The 15,334-nt window shown below is 36.8% G+C and overlaps 2 protein-coding genes across 3 annotated transcripts; one reads left to right on the forward strand and one right to left on the reverse strand.

The window, feature by feature from the left end:
- Positions 1 to 187: 187 nt before the first annotated feature.
- LOC118050515 (nodulation receptor kinase) lies at positions 188 to 6,404 on the reverse strand. Its single transcript, XM_035060883.2, has 15 exons — positions 5,979 to 6,404; positions 5,057 to 5,573; positions 4,002 to 4,465; positions 3,756 to 3,906; positions 3,587 to 3,658; positions 3,424 to 3,492; positions 3,073 to 3,144; positions 2,889 to 2,954; positions 2,625 to 2,803; positions 1,875 to 2,101; positions 1,621 to 1,747; positions 1,473 to 1,541; positions 1,134 to 1,323; positions 867 to 999; positions 188 to 736 (listed from the first exon to the last, which is right to left on the reverse strand). The coding sequence occupies exons 1-15, from the start codon at positions 6,073 to 6,075 to the stop codon at positions 374 to 376; spliced, it is 2,796 nt and encodes a 931-aa protein (XP_034916774.1). The 5' UTR covers positions 6,076 to 6,404; the 3' UTR covers positions 188 to 373.
- A 3,907-nt stretch (positions 6,405 to 10,311) lies between these two features.
- Positions 10,312 to 15,295, forward strand: LOC118050513 (pentatricopeptide repeat-containing protein At5g67570, chloroplastic). 2 transcript variants are annotated; one of them, XM_035060877.2, is made up of 10 exons: positions 10,312 to 10,943; positions 11,028 to 11,219; positions 11,889 to 11,970; positions 12,066 to 12,257; positions 12,354 to 12,467; positions 13,076 to 13,169; positions 13,252 to 13,409; positions 13,576 to 13,989; positions 14,124 to 14,451; positions 14,527 to 15,295. In XM_035060877.2, exons 1-10 carry the CDS (start codon positions 10,384 to 10,386, stop codon positions 14,955 to 14,957), a joined length of 2,565 nt encoding a protein of 854 aa, XP_034916768.1. In that variant the 5' UTR covers positions 10,312 to 10,383; the 3' UTR covers positions 14,958 to 15,295. The 2 variants fall into 2 exon arrangements, with proteins under 2 accessions (XP_034916768.1, XP_034916767.1); XM_035060876.2 differs by having other exon boundaries at positions 10,313 to 10,943; positions 14,124 to 15,295.
- Positions 15,296 to 15,334: the final 39 nt, after the last annotated feature.

Consider the following 15,334-nt stretch of genomic DNA (forward strand, 5'->3'; position numbering starts at 1 on the left):
TAAATTGTCTCGAAGTAATCTTTGATCGGTCTCTGTGATCTGTTTTTGTCTCCTGTTGTTGGTCTCCGTTCTTTTGATCTAGGGTTTTGTGATTGATAAGGATCCACTTCAGCACTGCTTTTAGCAATTCACTCGAATATGCATAGTTCTGATCAGAATGCTAAATCCGTATCACATCCGCTAAAAGTTATGCTAAAAAACAGGTTTTTGACTCGAATAGTAGAGAAAAAATTAATTAAAATTTCCTAGCAAATAAGCATAATCTCTTGTAAAAGAGCAATGGAAATTTACAGTCTCTCTTGTATAATCTTCTGCCATATAATACGACTCGATGGATCTTCATTCAAAGATTCACATCTTATCGGGCCATCTACTATCTCGGCTCTAGAGGAGCCAAGGCTTGTGTATTGATTGGTGACGGGTCTAGTGGCGTTGGAGCCGGTGGTGATAAAGCGATCTTCTTGTCTGTGGAAATTGAGAAGCGATTGGACCCTCCCAAGCTGTATCCTCCCAAACTGTCTATGGACTTCATATATTCAGATGCGTTGTTTTCTATGATCAAAGCATCCTCGAGCTCCCGAACAATGTCAGCCATGCATGGTCGATAAGCAGAGAAGGGCTCAATGCATACTAGTGCTACCTCTACCACTCTCCACATTGCCTCTGCATGGTACCCACCCTTTATGCCAGGATCCACAATTTCATCAATCCTTGACTCCCTTATATATGGCTTTGCCTGCGGGAAAGTCATTTTCTTTGGTTTACAAGGAAATTCAAGCAGATGCTAGTAATACATGACATCGAAAAGACAGGCATCGTGGCCATCGACGTTTTAAACATGAGAAAGCTTGACCAAGAATACGTACCCATTCAACTAAGCTCCACTCATGTCGTGGCCTGTGTATGTTGAGAGGCTCCCGACCACTTACGATTTCAAGTAGAACCACCCCAAAGCTAAAGACATCACTTTTTGCAGAAAGATGTTGTGTCGAGTAGTACCTGAATAAACTCGGATTCAGAGGTGTGAAATGGAACAAAGAAGCTTTGATTTGATTAAATTTATATTTATTGAAGGAACTTTGAGGAGCTGAATTCCAAATCAAGATATATAGCTATGAAAGATGTGTGCTCACTCTGGATCCAAGTACCCAGCTGTGCCTCTTACTTCCAGTGAAGCACCACTGTCTCCTTCTTGAGGAGCATACTTTGAGAAGCCGAAGTCTGTCACCTTAGCATTCATGCTATGATCCAGAAGGATGTTGCTTGACTTGACATCTCTATGTATAATGCAACGGCCAGAAAATGTGTGAAGATATGTCAAACCTGAACAACAATAAAATCCTTCAAACATTTTGGCAACCTTTCCGCAATATTTAAAGCAATATCATGTTTTTCTATCCATCTTCTGCTTTCCTTATGATAAGTTAAGAGGTAACGAAGTAAAAAATGCTTAATACCCCAACATCACTTGCCTCGAGCAGCACCAAGAGCAACAGAAAGTCTGGTTGGCCAGTCAAGAGTTTTTCTCTTTGCTGCTTCTCCTGTCAAGGAACCAGTTGTTGAGAAGATATCAATGTCATAACAGATTTACTAAGGAGGGTTTTTTTAACTAGAAAGTACCATAGAGGCGATCTTGCAGAGAGCCATTGGACATAAATGGATAAACGAGAATTTGTTGATCATTTTCACAACAATAACCAAGAAGAGGCACCAGGTTCTCATGCCGGAGAGCTGATAGAAGGTTTAGCTGTAACATTGACAATGAATGTCACTTGTCAAATATACTTCACTGAATTATCCCAACAATAGCCAAAAAGAAGATAATTTGTTGATCTATAAATAAATCGAAAAACATGAGTACGATCCATGTCTACCTCATTATCGAATTCCCGAGTCCCCTGAGTTGAAGTAGATGACCGGACCTTAACTGCCACTTCCTGACCATCTGGTAGAGTGCCACTGTATACGGATCCAAACCCACCTTCACCGATTAAGGTTTTGTACTTGTGGGTCACATTCTCTATGTAATCTAGTGGAAAGGATTGAATGTTTATCGACTTTGACACAGAAACCACAGTGCTAGCTACAGAGTAAACAGCATCTGCATTTTGTATGAGAGAGATATTTGTTGAGATGTTCATAGAGATTTCTCAATCAAATAATGTACAGAGAGAATAAATATTCAATTGAATTTACTCGACAGCTGCATTGTTTTGTCGTAGATTCGAATGAATGATGATAAATGCATATTATGCTTTAGTATAAGCAAACAAATTGATGAATGTATGCATGTCTGTATTGGTATGTGTTTGTACATGCTTCGAAATCATTTCTACGGATTTCAGGCTTGAATTTATTATCTTCAGGATTTGTATTGCACAGTAGATAAAGATCATTAAGATACTTGTTTCCATACATCCTTATTTTCCATTGTATTCTGTATATTTTCAGGCCTCAGTTCCAGATAAATGCAAGGAATTTTGGCAACAAAATTGAAGTACAGCTTTCTTAAAGTAAGAAACTGAAATTTTTTATTGTAAAGTTAGCCAACCAGAAGAAAAAAATCAGTCTGCTTCACAATTTATCTTTTGGAGATAGGAGTGTGAAAGGATGAGTTTACTCACTCTTTGTCATTGGGTTTGATTTCATAACGAAATTTCGTCGTGTCCTTGACTTGTTTCTGCAGAAGCAACTGCAAAACATTCCGACTGCAAAGGCGAACAGAAATGATCCACCTGTAATGGTTCCAATGAAAATTCCTTGTGTGTTTTTAGTAGATCCATGTCTACTACATTTCCCAGAGCTGAAATCGAAACCAATACCGTTAGCCTTTCATTCTTAATGCTAGATTGGCATTCATATTAGGGCTAATATAGTAGATTTCATACTCTGTGATGAGTCTTGAACTGTTGGAAGGAAGTTCTTTGCTGGAGAGAGAATTGCATCCGAAATATCTAGGGATGAAGAACATAAAAGTAGTGAATTTACAATGGCACATTTTTAAAATATGTTAACGTAAGATGTACATCTCTTTTTATTTAAGTAAAAGACATGCAATATCTCTTGACTTACAATGTTTTCAAATTTGTAAGAGAAGCAAGAGAATCTGGAACAGATCCAGTAAGATAATTGAAGCTCAGATCCCTGGTAAGTAAATGTAAATCAAATAGCGTTTACGTACAAACACAATATGGTAACAAAAGCAAACCATCTGTGCAACTCCAGTAAACTTGCTACAATAAAACTGAAAAAATTGCTTTGTTTGCAGGATAAGGTCAACCAAATATGCAAAATAAAACAAATTTGTGTCGAATATAATCAAACGCCAGATGGAGCTTTACAGCTTTATTGATTCCATCATTAAATATATATGTATAACTTGATGCAACACAATGGCCAAAATCATAAGAACAAGAAAATTACACTGATGTCAACACTGAGGATTTCGGGAACTGTGGGATCTCGCCAGTGAAGCCATTGTAGCTAAGGTTCCTGCATTACCAAAAGTGACAGAAATAAGTTGCTATCATTGCCTAGAAGACAATAGCACTAGCAAAATAATAGATAGCAGCACAATCAATCATACAATTCCTTTAGGTAGCTCAGCTCAGTAATACTGGCTGGAATTGGCCCTTGAAATTGACTTGAAGAAATATTCCTGAAGAAAGAGAAAATAATTTAAGATGTTGATTGTGCAGAATCATTTGATCTCACATGAACAGGATTGTTTCAGAAAAGAGGGGTGAGAGACTTACAGTCCTGTGATTACAGATAAGGACCCACTGATGTTCTGGCATTTCAGACCTTTCCATGGAGGAAAGCATGGATCTCCTGACCAACTCTGCAGCAGTTCATTCTCCTTGTTATTCAGCATCAGTTCATTTCTCACCTTCATGATCACTTCCACTGAAGAAAGAGGTTGGTGATTTAGTTGTCAATAAGCAAGCTGGAGAAGTAAGTGATGTATGGTATTTGACATGACATGTAACCATTGAACTTACCATCTTGCTGGTTAGTTCCTTGAATCCATTGCAAGATCTCGTAGGCATTTAAAATAGGTCCGAGGTCAGATGCATTTTCAACCTTGACTAAGGTCAAGTTTAGAGACCTGCTTGCTGTGACACTTAGATCAGCTTCCCTATAGGCTGACCCATTAGCCCGAATGTCAAATTTCCCCAGCTTTATTTCATTATTAATATAAATGTCAAATACCCTTTGGCCAGTTTTTATAGATTGATCGAGCTCAAAAAAGTAGAGGAACACAGTGTAATTGGAATCCTGTGTTTCAAGGTCATTGTGCAGGAACTCCAGTCTGTCTGTGTGGGTTAGTGCTGTTTGGAGAACTTTGGCTGGCACTGTTTTCTCAACATCATGGATGTAAGTGGTGGAATTAGTCGGTTCCGATAAGGAAACCGTTTTGGGGTCAGGCCTTCTCCAGATTCTGTCAAATGAGTCATCTGGGTACCTGAAATTGGTAGGTCAGTATGTGCTTTGGACAACAACGGGCAAATCTTCAATATATTACAAGTAACATGTTACACCAGAAATTCCTTGTGCATAATAAGGTATCAGAAAAGGTTTCCTATAATGTTTACAATTAAGAAAACAAAATTTTGGCTTTCCAACTGAAATGGTTCTCTATATTTACCGTCCTTCCGAGGAGAAAGTTTAACAGACTACCAGGCAACAAACATTTTGACACCACTTAAAGTTTTTGCCTAATGTTTTGGCCATGTCTTTTGGCTCTATCTCTGCCTTCAGCACCTGTAGCTCTCCTCTAAATTCTTTCTTTTGCTTTTCTTGTCTGTGCTTTTGCCAACTATTCCAAATAGAAGAACTGTTTTTAATTGTTCTCTCTTTCAACATCCTCATTAACAATTGGTACTTAATTTAGTGGGCATATGACATATCTTGCTTGCTTTCAAGGACAAGGCCTCTGAGTAATTATTCATCTCTTGGAAATATGAGCTGCTTATCCCTTAATTTCAGAAAAATCAAATCTTTCTTTCTTTATTCCGATGCATACACAAGCATAAAAATGGAGTAGAAAGCATACCTGATGCTATTTCCCGTGTTTCCTGCGTCAACTCTGCTAACCAATTTCAAAACACCAGAAGCTTCTCCCCATAAATACTTCGAATCCCCCAAGGGCCTCAGTTCAAGCTTTGAAATGTATGGATATCCATAATGACTCATTAAGCAAAAGTCTACATCGTGATTAGTAGCTTTAAAAACTCTCTCAACCTCCAAATCCTTGGACAATTTCACATGACTTGTTGGTGTGAAACCAATCGAGACATCGAAAGAAGATCCCAAAGAATCATTAAAGAGAAATGTAGCCCTTATGAGATAGTTTTGATTCCTAGTAGTTGAAAAATTGTAACATATTCTCCTCCCTGATTCAATGTAGAAAATTCGAACTCTATCATAATTTGCATCATTTTCTGCTTGCCTGGTTATGTTTTCGCAACCTGTATTCTCATGAGGGAACCGTCCCTCATCTGATATCCAGCTAATATTGGTATTATCTGTAAAATTTGATGATTCAGCACAGCATGCTATGCTGACAAAACCTGCACATGCAAAAAAAGGGACTGAAATTTAAGACTTTGTAACTTGGGATTAAACTATATATTCAGATGGCTGCAAGAAATAATATTTATTACAATTTTTTGTCAGCAGCTAATGATCATGCCATGCCACTCAGGTTTAAAGTACACAACCTGTAATTTCTTCCAGTTATTGTTTGTTGCTTCACATCTTCCATAGAAGATCTACTTCCAGGAACCTAGCTTCATAGATCAGAATCCTCTATCTATTGTATTTCATATATGATCCAATGAGTACAATATTCTTGTCAACTAGGTTTAACATCGTTACAAATATCAGATCTAGAAACGAAGTAGCTGTCAATAAATTCAATTATGATGTTCATATCTATTGATAACTTGATTAACAGGCTATGATGATATACTGACCTTTTTCTGCACAGGTTAAATGGATAACATGGACGAGGGATACAATAAAAGAGCCAACACTTGCTGTTAACATCCAAACATGCATTCTTCCCATCATCTTCTCATCTTAAACTGAACTCTCCCCATCGAGAACTTATCAAACTCATAATCAAACCACAGAAACCTTTCTCAACTACTTATGCCTTGTATTCTCCACAACTCGACTGCCCTCGGCTCAAGAGCCAACGGGTTGACTCTTTAACATGTCAGATGTTCAGTTGTGTAAGAAACTACAATCCTTGGAGGGCATCCTGGAATGATTATCCTTTAACTTGAGGGACAAAAGGGCATCTAAAAAACACAAGATTTTGAGGAAAAAGAGGTTGATAACACAGGTTTGACTTCCAATATTTGTACAAGTTAGAGGAAGGGAGGAAAATTAGAGGGAGCTTAAGAAATATTAGAATAAAACAAAATTTGATTACCATATTTTTATGTTAGAATATTATCTGGCAATTGACTAACAAAAACAAACATTGTTTTGGTAGAGGGAGTGTATATTAAATTAAGAAAGATTAAAATAAGAGGGCAGACCAACCCTTCATTTTCTGTCTCTCTTCTTGTCTGTTAATACGTATGGATGGAAGCAACATCGTGGAAATGGGTTTGGTTTGGTTACAAATTACTATGTGTAATGAAAGGCTAATGTCAGACGTTTTAGACGATTCTTTTAGACACTTCCAATGAGTACTGTCCATCTGTAGTCAACCTTTGCACCTCCAACTGGGTTGCTAGCTTGATGCTTCCCTTCCTCTTCCTTCTTCCTTCTTCCTTCTACTTGATAAGTAAGGCCTTGTTTTCTGCCATTGTTGTTTTCTATTTTCTATAAATAATTTATAAGATTTTAAAAAACATAAAAAATAGTGTTCTATTTTCTGTTTATAGTATTTTACGTGTAGGGTGCTATGTTCCTAGTATTATCACCATCATACCATATTGTGCTATATCACTCACCATATTATCAATCATATCATTTTATGATATAAAATGTGTTTCATTGCCCTGTTGTGCTTATTTTTTTTTATATATGAACAATTCTAAAAACTAAAATAAAACTTTGAAAATAAAGAAAAGTGGTTTTATATTTTTAATTTTAGTTTTTTTTTAAACTCATAAGATATGATCATGTTATTAAAATTTTCATGTTACATTTATCATTAACTCCACCAATATTACTATCATTATCTTCAAGAAAACAAATAAAGGAACAAATTAAAGTTGTTATTAACTAATGAGTTATATTCATATTAAGACATAAATAGCAAAAAGTTTGATTCGTGCTCTGGCTTGACTACAACATTAATGTTATACTAAGAATATAAATAATATTTCTTCTGCAAATTTTTCATTCTAGCACCCACAGTTTTGAAGGAGATTCAATAGAGAATTATGAGAAGTCCGTTGAAAATATCGTTAGAGATCTTAACAAGCCTTTTCAGTTTGAGGGTATGTATTTTAAGACGTGGAAATTAAGGAAATGTGTTGTTTTACCTTGACTTTTTCAAGGTTGCCTATGTCCTCTTAGAAAAGAATCTCAAAAGGATATGAAAAGCCTTGTAGAATATGATACTGCCTGCTAATAAATGTGTTACAAGTCGATTTTTCTGTTTCCAAATGGTAGAAGGCAAATCCATCAGTGACTAAGCGTAGAAGAGAAGTAGAGAACCGTCTTGTTTTGGTACGAGTCGTCAAGAATATCATTGTATTTTCTCCTCATTGGCATGTGAAACGATCCCCTGATGATCCTGGTTAAATGCTTCATCGAAGTTTGAAAGGCTTTGTCTATAATTGTCTCTAAAAGATATGCTGAAAACAAGTTAGTTTCAGGTTCAAAATAATTTTTGGTGTCTCACCAGTAACAGCCTTTTGAAAACCTGATCATACTATGAAAATGAAGTAAAATACTTTTCTGCTTGCCTGAAAGATAAAGCAAGCTAACTTATGGCTGACCATAAATTTATTTCAGAGCAAAAAGAAGAGGTAAAGAGATTTCCACAGGTAACAGTGCTTTTGTCAACACTGAATAGTGCTGAAGGTAAAGTATGAATATGATCTCAGATATAACAACAAACAGAAGGATGTGTAGGATTACATGAAGAAAGAAATGTTTGCAAATATAATGATGGAACTCCCACTTCCTCTGTGTGATTTTCTATGACCTCTGGTTCTTGGAGAACCGAAGAACTATGTAGAAAAATATCCTGTATAGAACAGCCCAGCCCAACATCACAAGCACGTTCTCCCACTTCTTCGATTCATCGGTACTAATACCGAGTGATTTTAAGATGGTGGTGCCGTTGACAATTTGTCCAGCAGGATTTATTCCAAAAGGATCCGATGTCTGGTACTGGTTCATCAGAAGCCCTTCATATGAGTATGTCATAGTGGAGATCTTGTTCATCCACCTCCAATATATGGGGATATCATGGCTATTCAAGAAGTAGCCACCAAACAAGAAAAATAGTGCAGTGAAAGCAATGACTGCTGCATAACCCAGAATGTAATTTGGCACCACTGAGCTCACAAACACCACGGATGAGTTGGTTGAAAGAAGGGACATATAGAGGACCAGCAAGAAATAAAAGAATGGTCCTCGTAGCCCCAAGGCAATATATAGTTCAGCAATCCTTGTATGTTTATGATTCTAGCAGCTTCAAATCCTCATTCCCACCAACAAGTGATGTGATTTTTTTTCTTGTTATTATTTGAACCAAACAATTAAGTAAGCAGTGATTTAAAACAACTTCAAGGAAATCGTGTCTCAAATCTATATGCTGCAACTTTCACTATTAAGATAAATGTTTCAAAAAACAGAAGCATAAAATAAATTCGTTTCCATAACAGTTTTGGAAGGGAGATATGTTCATTTTTCTCTTTTGTCTCGAGAGAATCTATTTGCAGCTCCAACAGTTCGTTACTTTAAACTTACCAAAGTACTCTTCTTCTCTTTCTTTTTTTTCATATTTATCAAGTATACTTTCAAGTATCATTCTTCTGTAAACCATTCAAACACCTTACTATCATCATAAAACCATGCAAAGGTCAAGAATCGATCACGTACGCACCGATAAACCAAGGTACGGCCGGCAAGTCCATCTAACAAGGTGGATTTTCGAGCACCGCTAGGCCCCATGACTGCAGTAATACACCCTTTTGGTGCATAACCAGTAATCCTATTCAACAAGTCCACCTTTTGCTTTATCCATTTCCCTTCAAGCTTCTGACTTTTAGTCACAGTGTAGGTGAGGCTGGAGAACTCTAGCCCTCCCGTGAAACTTATTGGCTTAACTATATCAATAACAGCTTCTTGACGATTACCAATATTCTTGTGTGCCATAATATTGAGCCTGAGCTATGTTTTTGTGTACAAAGTACAAACTTGGCTTCAGGCAGAGTTGAAAACAACAAAGAGATTGATGACAAGACTTTATAGAGGTAAGAAGACAGATTGAGGAGCCGGAATCAAAGCTTGTATGAGGCTGTCTTCATTGAGAAAAACGTTTTGATTTGTCTTAATCGAAAAAAGAAAGAAAATGATTTCTTGTTTTCTTCATTTCTTAGCTTCAAGTTTAGCTTGTGGAATCTAGCTAGCATCATCTCTGTATTGCCTTCGATTCAACTTAAATACCCCGTTTCTTTGGATGAGTTTGTTTCTTGGAACCTTGTGTCTAGCCAATTAGTGATTAAAAAGTTTATTTTTTTTAGTTTTTAGATTTTTTTTTTTAAAAAATAATTTTTAATATGAGGTTGATATAATGGCGCGTTTTTAAAATTATTTGATGAGAGATTTAACTAGTCTTAATTAATGTATAAGTTGATCCAAAAATACTAAGCCATGTGAAATTCAACAATATTTAATAACATGAAACTCGACAATTAAATTTAATCAAGTATAATTATTATATACAAAAGATGAATTGCATTTTTCTTTCTTACAAAAACAATGAATCATCTAAATAAAAAGATTTTATTGATTAAGTTTTTTTATAAAAAAAAAAAATTAAGTGAATTTGACTTTTTATTTTTCCTGTAATTATTGATTAAATTTTTTGTGCTTTTTTAAATAATTTCCTTTGAAAATATAATTTTTATTATATGTCTTAAAATTAATCACATCACAAACTTGCTTTGAAAATTAACAGATAAACTATTTATACTTCTTTGAAGAAAAAGAAAAAGAAAAACAGAATTGAAGGACCCAGGGATCAATTTATAAGAAAAGAAACTTTTGGGAAGTGATTAGATCATATAAACTTGAGGCATTGAAAATGAAATTAATCCTAGTACAAGTACATGTACAAATACAAAGAGGGGGCTGATCTTTAGCAAGAATTTCCCCTTGACAGAATTGTAGCTTCCTGCCACCATGGAAGCTGCAATAGCTTCTTCCTCATCTTCTCTACCCCAATTCGAACCAAACATTGAAGCCATAAAACGAAGGCTACTGAAAAGAGGGGTGTACCCAACTCCCAAAATAGTCCATAATCTCCGCAAGAAAGAAATCCAAAAGCACAACCGCAAACTCAACAAAGATGTTGAGCTCCAAAGACAAGCCCTTTTTGTTTTAGAAGAAGAATCCCATTTTCAAGCTTTAAAACATGAATACAAAGAGTTCAATAAGGCAATAAGTGAGGAAAGAAGGGGTGAGAGTGGAGGGGGTTTGTTAGTGGGGAAGCCATGGGAGAGAATAGAGAAAGTGAAGTTGAAAGAGATTGGTAGTGGAAGTAGGGAGTTTAATGGAGGTAAGTTAAAGAGAGAGAATTTGAGACAGTTGAAGGAGGTTTTTGAGGGTAATTTGAAGTGGGTTTTTGATGATGATATTGATGTGGAAGACAGTGATTGGTTGAGAAGTGGTAGTGAAGAGAAATGGGACCCTGCGAAGCGGTGGCGTGGAGAAGGGGAGGCAATTCGGTTTATTGTTGATAGGTTTGTGATTTACCTTTTTTTTCTTCTTCTTTTATGAATGATGTGTGATTCTTTTTTCTTCTTTTCTTTTTTGTAATTTTGTAGGTTAAGTTGCAGGGACGTAAGTGTAAAGGATTGGAAGTTAGCCAAGATAATGAAGCAGTCAGGGTTGAGGTTTAGTGAAGGTCAGTTGCTGAAGATTGTGGAGGAACTTGGGAACAATGGTAAATGGTCACAGGCAATGGCTGTTGTGGAATGGGTGTATAATGACAAGGAACGTAGAGATTGTAAGAGCAGGTAATGGTTTTGGTGTTTTGGTTTTTGTTTCGAGGATTAGGATTGTCTCGTTAACTTTGTGGTTGACCAGATATCTTATCCACGTGTTAACATTTCTTCCTTGTGAACTTTTGTGGAAAATTCGTCTATTGAGCCATATATGGCTCTCAGGTTAACAATAAATGGAGGAGTTTTGAACTATAGGCATGCTGGATTTTCCAAACTTGGTTCTCTGCTATTTGTTCCTGATTCCAGAATTGACTTTGTTGCAGCTAGGGCATTTCATAAGTAGTAGAAAAGTGTAGTATAAAGGTAACCTTTACATTTGGTGTGCGGGCTGGTGGCAGCGGACCTTATCTATAACGAGTTCTTGGGACAACAGACATGTGAATTGTGATCTAAAAATTAGATTTTAAAGTAACCTGATATATGGTTTTAGGATTTTTGTTTGCTCAAGTAGGTTAACTGTGGCCTTTCTGTTACAATTCCTGAAAGTATACACTAGATTTGACAAGATGCCACTCGATATGCTCTTTCTGTTTTTAGTCATGCTTACTATGCTAGTGAGTTTTTTGAAAACTGGTCTTTGCATTGCTTGAAACACTTCACAATTGTAATGTTTTTTTTATCTTGCCAGAGACTCTAAAAACTATATGTTTTATCATATAAACAAATCAATGCTTTTTGTAGGTTTGTTTACACAAAACTCTTGTCAGTTCTTGGGAAGGAAAGGAGGCCCCAGGAAGCACTTAGCATTTTTAATCTGATGCGTGTAATGCTCCATGGATTTGTTACTTCATACATTAATTTTCTTCATCATCATACACACTCACCCGTTATATTGGTTCTTACTCTTCATACATTCAGGAAGACCGCAGAATATATCCTGATATGGCTGCATATCACAGTATTGCTGTTACACTCGGCCAAACTGGTCTTCTGAAAGAGTTGGTGAAAGTTATTGAATGCATGAGGCATAGACCTTCTAAACGAATCAATAATATGCTTAACAAGAACTGGGACCCAGTCCTTGAACCAGATCTGGTTATATATAATGCTGTAAGAGAACATCTCTATGCCTCTCCCTTCACATTTTTTAGATTTCTTTAATCTGTTAAAGACTTGTTACTTGGCTTCTTCCAACTCATTTTGCAGATACTGAATGCCTGTGTTCCATCCCAGCAATGGAAAGGTGTATCATGGGTTTTTCAGCAGTTGAGAAGATGTGGTCTTAAACCCAATGGAGCAACGTATGGATTAGCAATGGAGGTAATTGCTGGACTGTGACATCCATAGACATGCAACATAATAAGAATGGTTGGGTCGTTATGTGCCTCCTAGCCATGTGACTAAGCATGCCTATAACTTGCTGATTGTTATGTGAAGAGTAGAATGGTGAAGAAAAGGGCTTTAATGGCTTTGATTCTTATAATGTTTCACATTCAGCAATATAATGTTGATCCTATGACTTCTATACTTTAGCCGTCAGTTGGGTGTGGTCAAAACAAGTTTGCCATTCCAAAATAAAGTTAACATTAGCAATTTAGGCTTGATCAAGTATCTTTGAGTTTTCTTTTCTTCTTATTTCATGTAACATGGGAGCTATTATAATTTGAGTGTTTAAGTATAATATTTGAGTAATGGGCACAAAAATGCTGTTTTACCTGGGGAGAAATCCAGTTTTTGTGATGGTTTATCAATCCATACACTTCTGTTAATTAGTTATAGAGTTATATTCCAATCTATTTGTGGCTGTTATTCGTCCATAGGGTAATTTAGATTGATGTTTTGACTGGTAATTGAAATTTTGTATGCAAGATGTTGTGTTCCTTGAATTATATTTATATGCAAGTCTTACAGGAGATGCTTCTTGTAAGGTAATGCTGAATTCTGGAAAGTACGAATCTGTCCATGAGTACTTCAGGAAAATGAAGAAAAGCGGGGAATCTCTAAAAGCCCTTACATACAAAGGTATTTAGTTTGCATAAAAATCTATATAGTTTCTCCCTAATTTGGGACATGGCTCAGGCATTTATGTATTGTGACTTTCCAGTTCTTGTGAGAGCGTTTTGGGAGGAAGGTAGAGTCAATGAAGCTGTGGAAGCAGTGAGGGACATGGAAAAAAGAGGAGTAGTTGGAGCAGCCAGCGTATATTATGAGCTAGCTTGCTGCCTTTGCTACAATGGAAGGTGGCAAGATGCTATGCTAGAGGTCAGAATCTTCACTCTAGCAATTGATTAATTGCCCTGGACTTGTAGGTTGCTTGGTTATGGCATTGTTGAACTATCTGCTCTTTGGCTTCTTTTTTAGGCTTCTATGGCTGCATTTTATTTAATATCTATAGGCTACAGAATATATCTTAATAACATGCCTGCAGGTTGAGAAAATGAAAAGACTCCGTTATAAGAAGCCTTTGGAGGTATCTCTCACTGGAATGATAGCGTCTTCTATGGATGGTGGGCATATTGATAATTGCATATCTATCTTTGAACACATGAAAGCCCACTGTGTCCCTAACATTGGGACCATAAACACTATGCTGAAAGTTTATAGCCGAAGTGATTTGTTCTCTGAAGCAAAGGAGTTGTTTGAGGACATTAAGGGAGTTGATCATAGTGGCACTACCATTATACCAGATGGGTACACGTACAGTTCAATGCTTGAGGTATCTGCTCGTGTACTCCAATGGGAATACTTTGAGTATGTTTACAAGGACATGTCTTTCTCTGGGTATCAGCTGGATCAAATTAAATATGCGCCATTGCTTGTGGAAGCATCTAGATCTGGAAAGGTGGACTTGTCCTTACTAGTTGTTTTCTGCATTTAAATTTTTAAAGTTTTTGGCCATGCCAGTTCATTTTAACTTACATATGAACTCAATGAGTAGATTATTAAATCTCTTGACTTCATGTTCTCTTAATGCAGAGTCATCTTCTGGAGCATGCATTTGATGAAATTTTGGAAGCTGGAGAAATCCCTCATCCACTGCTCTTCACTGAAATGGTATTTCAAGCCACAGCTCAAGAGAATTATGAGAGGGCTGTCACTCTTGTTAACACCATGGCCCATGCCTCATTTCAAATTAGTGAAAGGCAGTGGACAGATCTTTTTGAGAAAAATGGAGAAAAAATCAGTCAGGATAGTTTAGAGAAGCTGTTGGATGCAGTTGGTCATTGTCGAATGGCATCGGAGGTGACAGTCTCTAACTTGTCAAGATCATTGCGGTCTCTATGCAGGCCTGGCTCATCAGGAGGTTTACCCCGCACCAATTATTGCATTGAAGACACTGATGATACTCATATTAATACTAACAGTGGGGAAATTGCAGGCAATAGGAGCGCATTTATGCTAACCACTTCTGCAAGTATGGTAGATGGAAATCTCGAGCTGGATGAGGATACTTTTGTTAATAAAACTAGCATCATTCCAGATATGTCCCTTGTTAATAGCAGTAGCACCAACAGAGAGGGTGATGATCCAGAAGCAGCCTCTAGCACTGGAAACTCTGTTAATGGCCTGGAAGTAGCCACAAACCTACTAGTGAAGAGGGATGTTTTTGCTGATGATGTGGCATCTGGTGCTTCTACTGATTGTTTAGACAAGAAGCTCTCAAATATTTTATTAGAAGAGTCTGCAAAAGATGCTGAAGAGGTAGAGCTTGAAATAGGAACAACGGAAGCTAATGATCTGTATAGATCCGAATTGCCCTCAGCTCAGGCCATACTAGATGTTTGGAAGGAAAGCAGGAAAAAAGGATAGCATATTCTTCCCCTATCATCCTGGGCAGGAGTGACTGCCAATTTTGGTCTACATGATACAAAATTACATCAAGAATAGACGATGCTTGAGCAGCTTTCTTCACTAAGAAAGCTGGCCTTGGCTCGCTCTTTTCTGTTGTTTTGCGAAGTGGCAATCCCTAGCTCCTTGCACTCCTTTGCTTGCCATACTGTTGAATCCTGGTGGCAGAGAAAGGGTTTTACGGACCATGAAGCTGAAGAAGTTTCACGGAAGTTAGGGCTTTGATGATTAGGGTTTGAAAAAATGCAATTTTTATTATCTAAGGGGAAAAAAAGAATAAAGAAAGGTGACTTTACAAATGATCATTTTGTTGTTTAATCATTTTAAAGCTTCTTGGC

This window comes from Populus alba, chromosome 7, assembly GCF_005239225.2.
Source record: "Populus alba chromosome 7, ASM523922v2, whole genome shotgun sequence".
Classification (NCBI taxonomy): Eukaryota; Viridiplantae; Streptophyta; class Magnoliopsida; order Malpighiales; family Salicaceae; genus Populus; species Populus alba.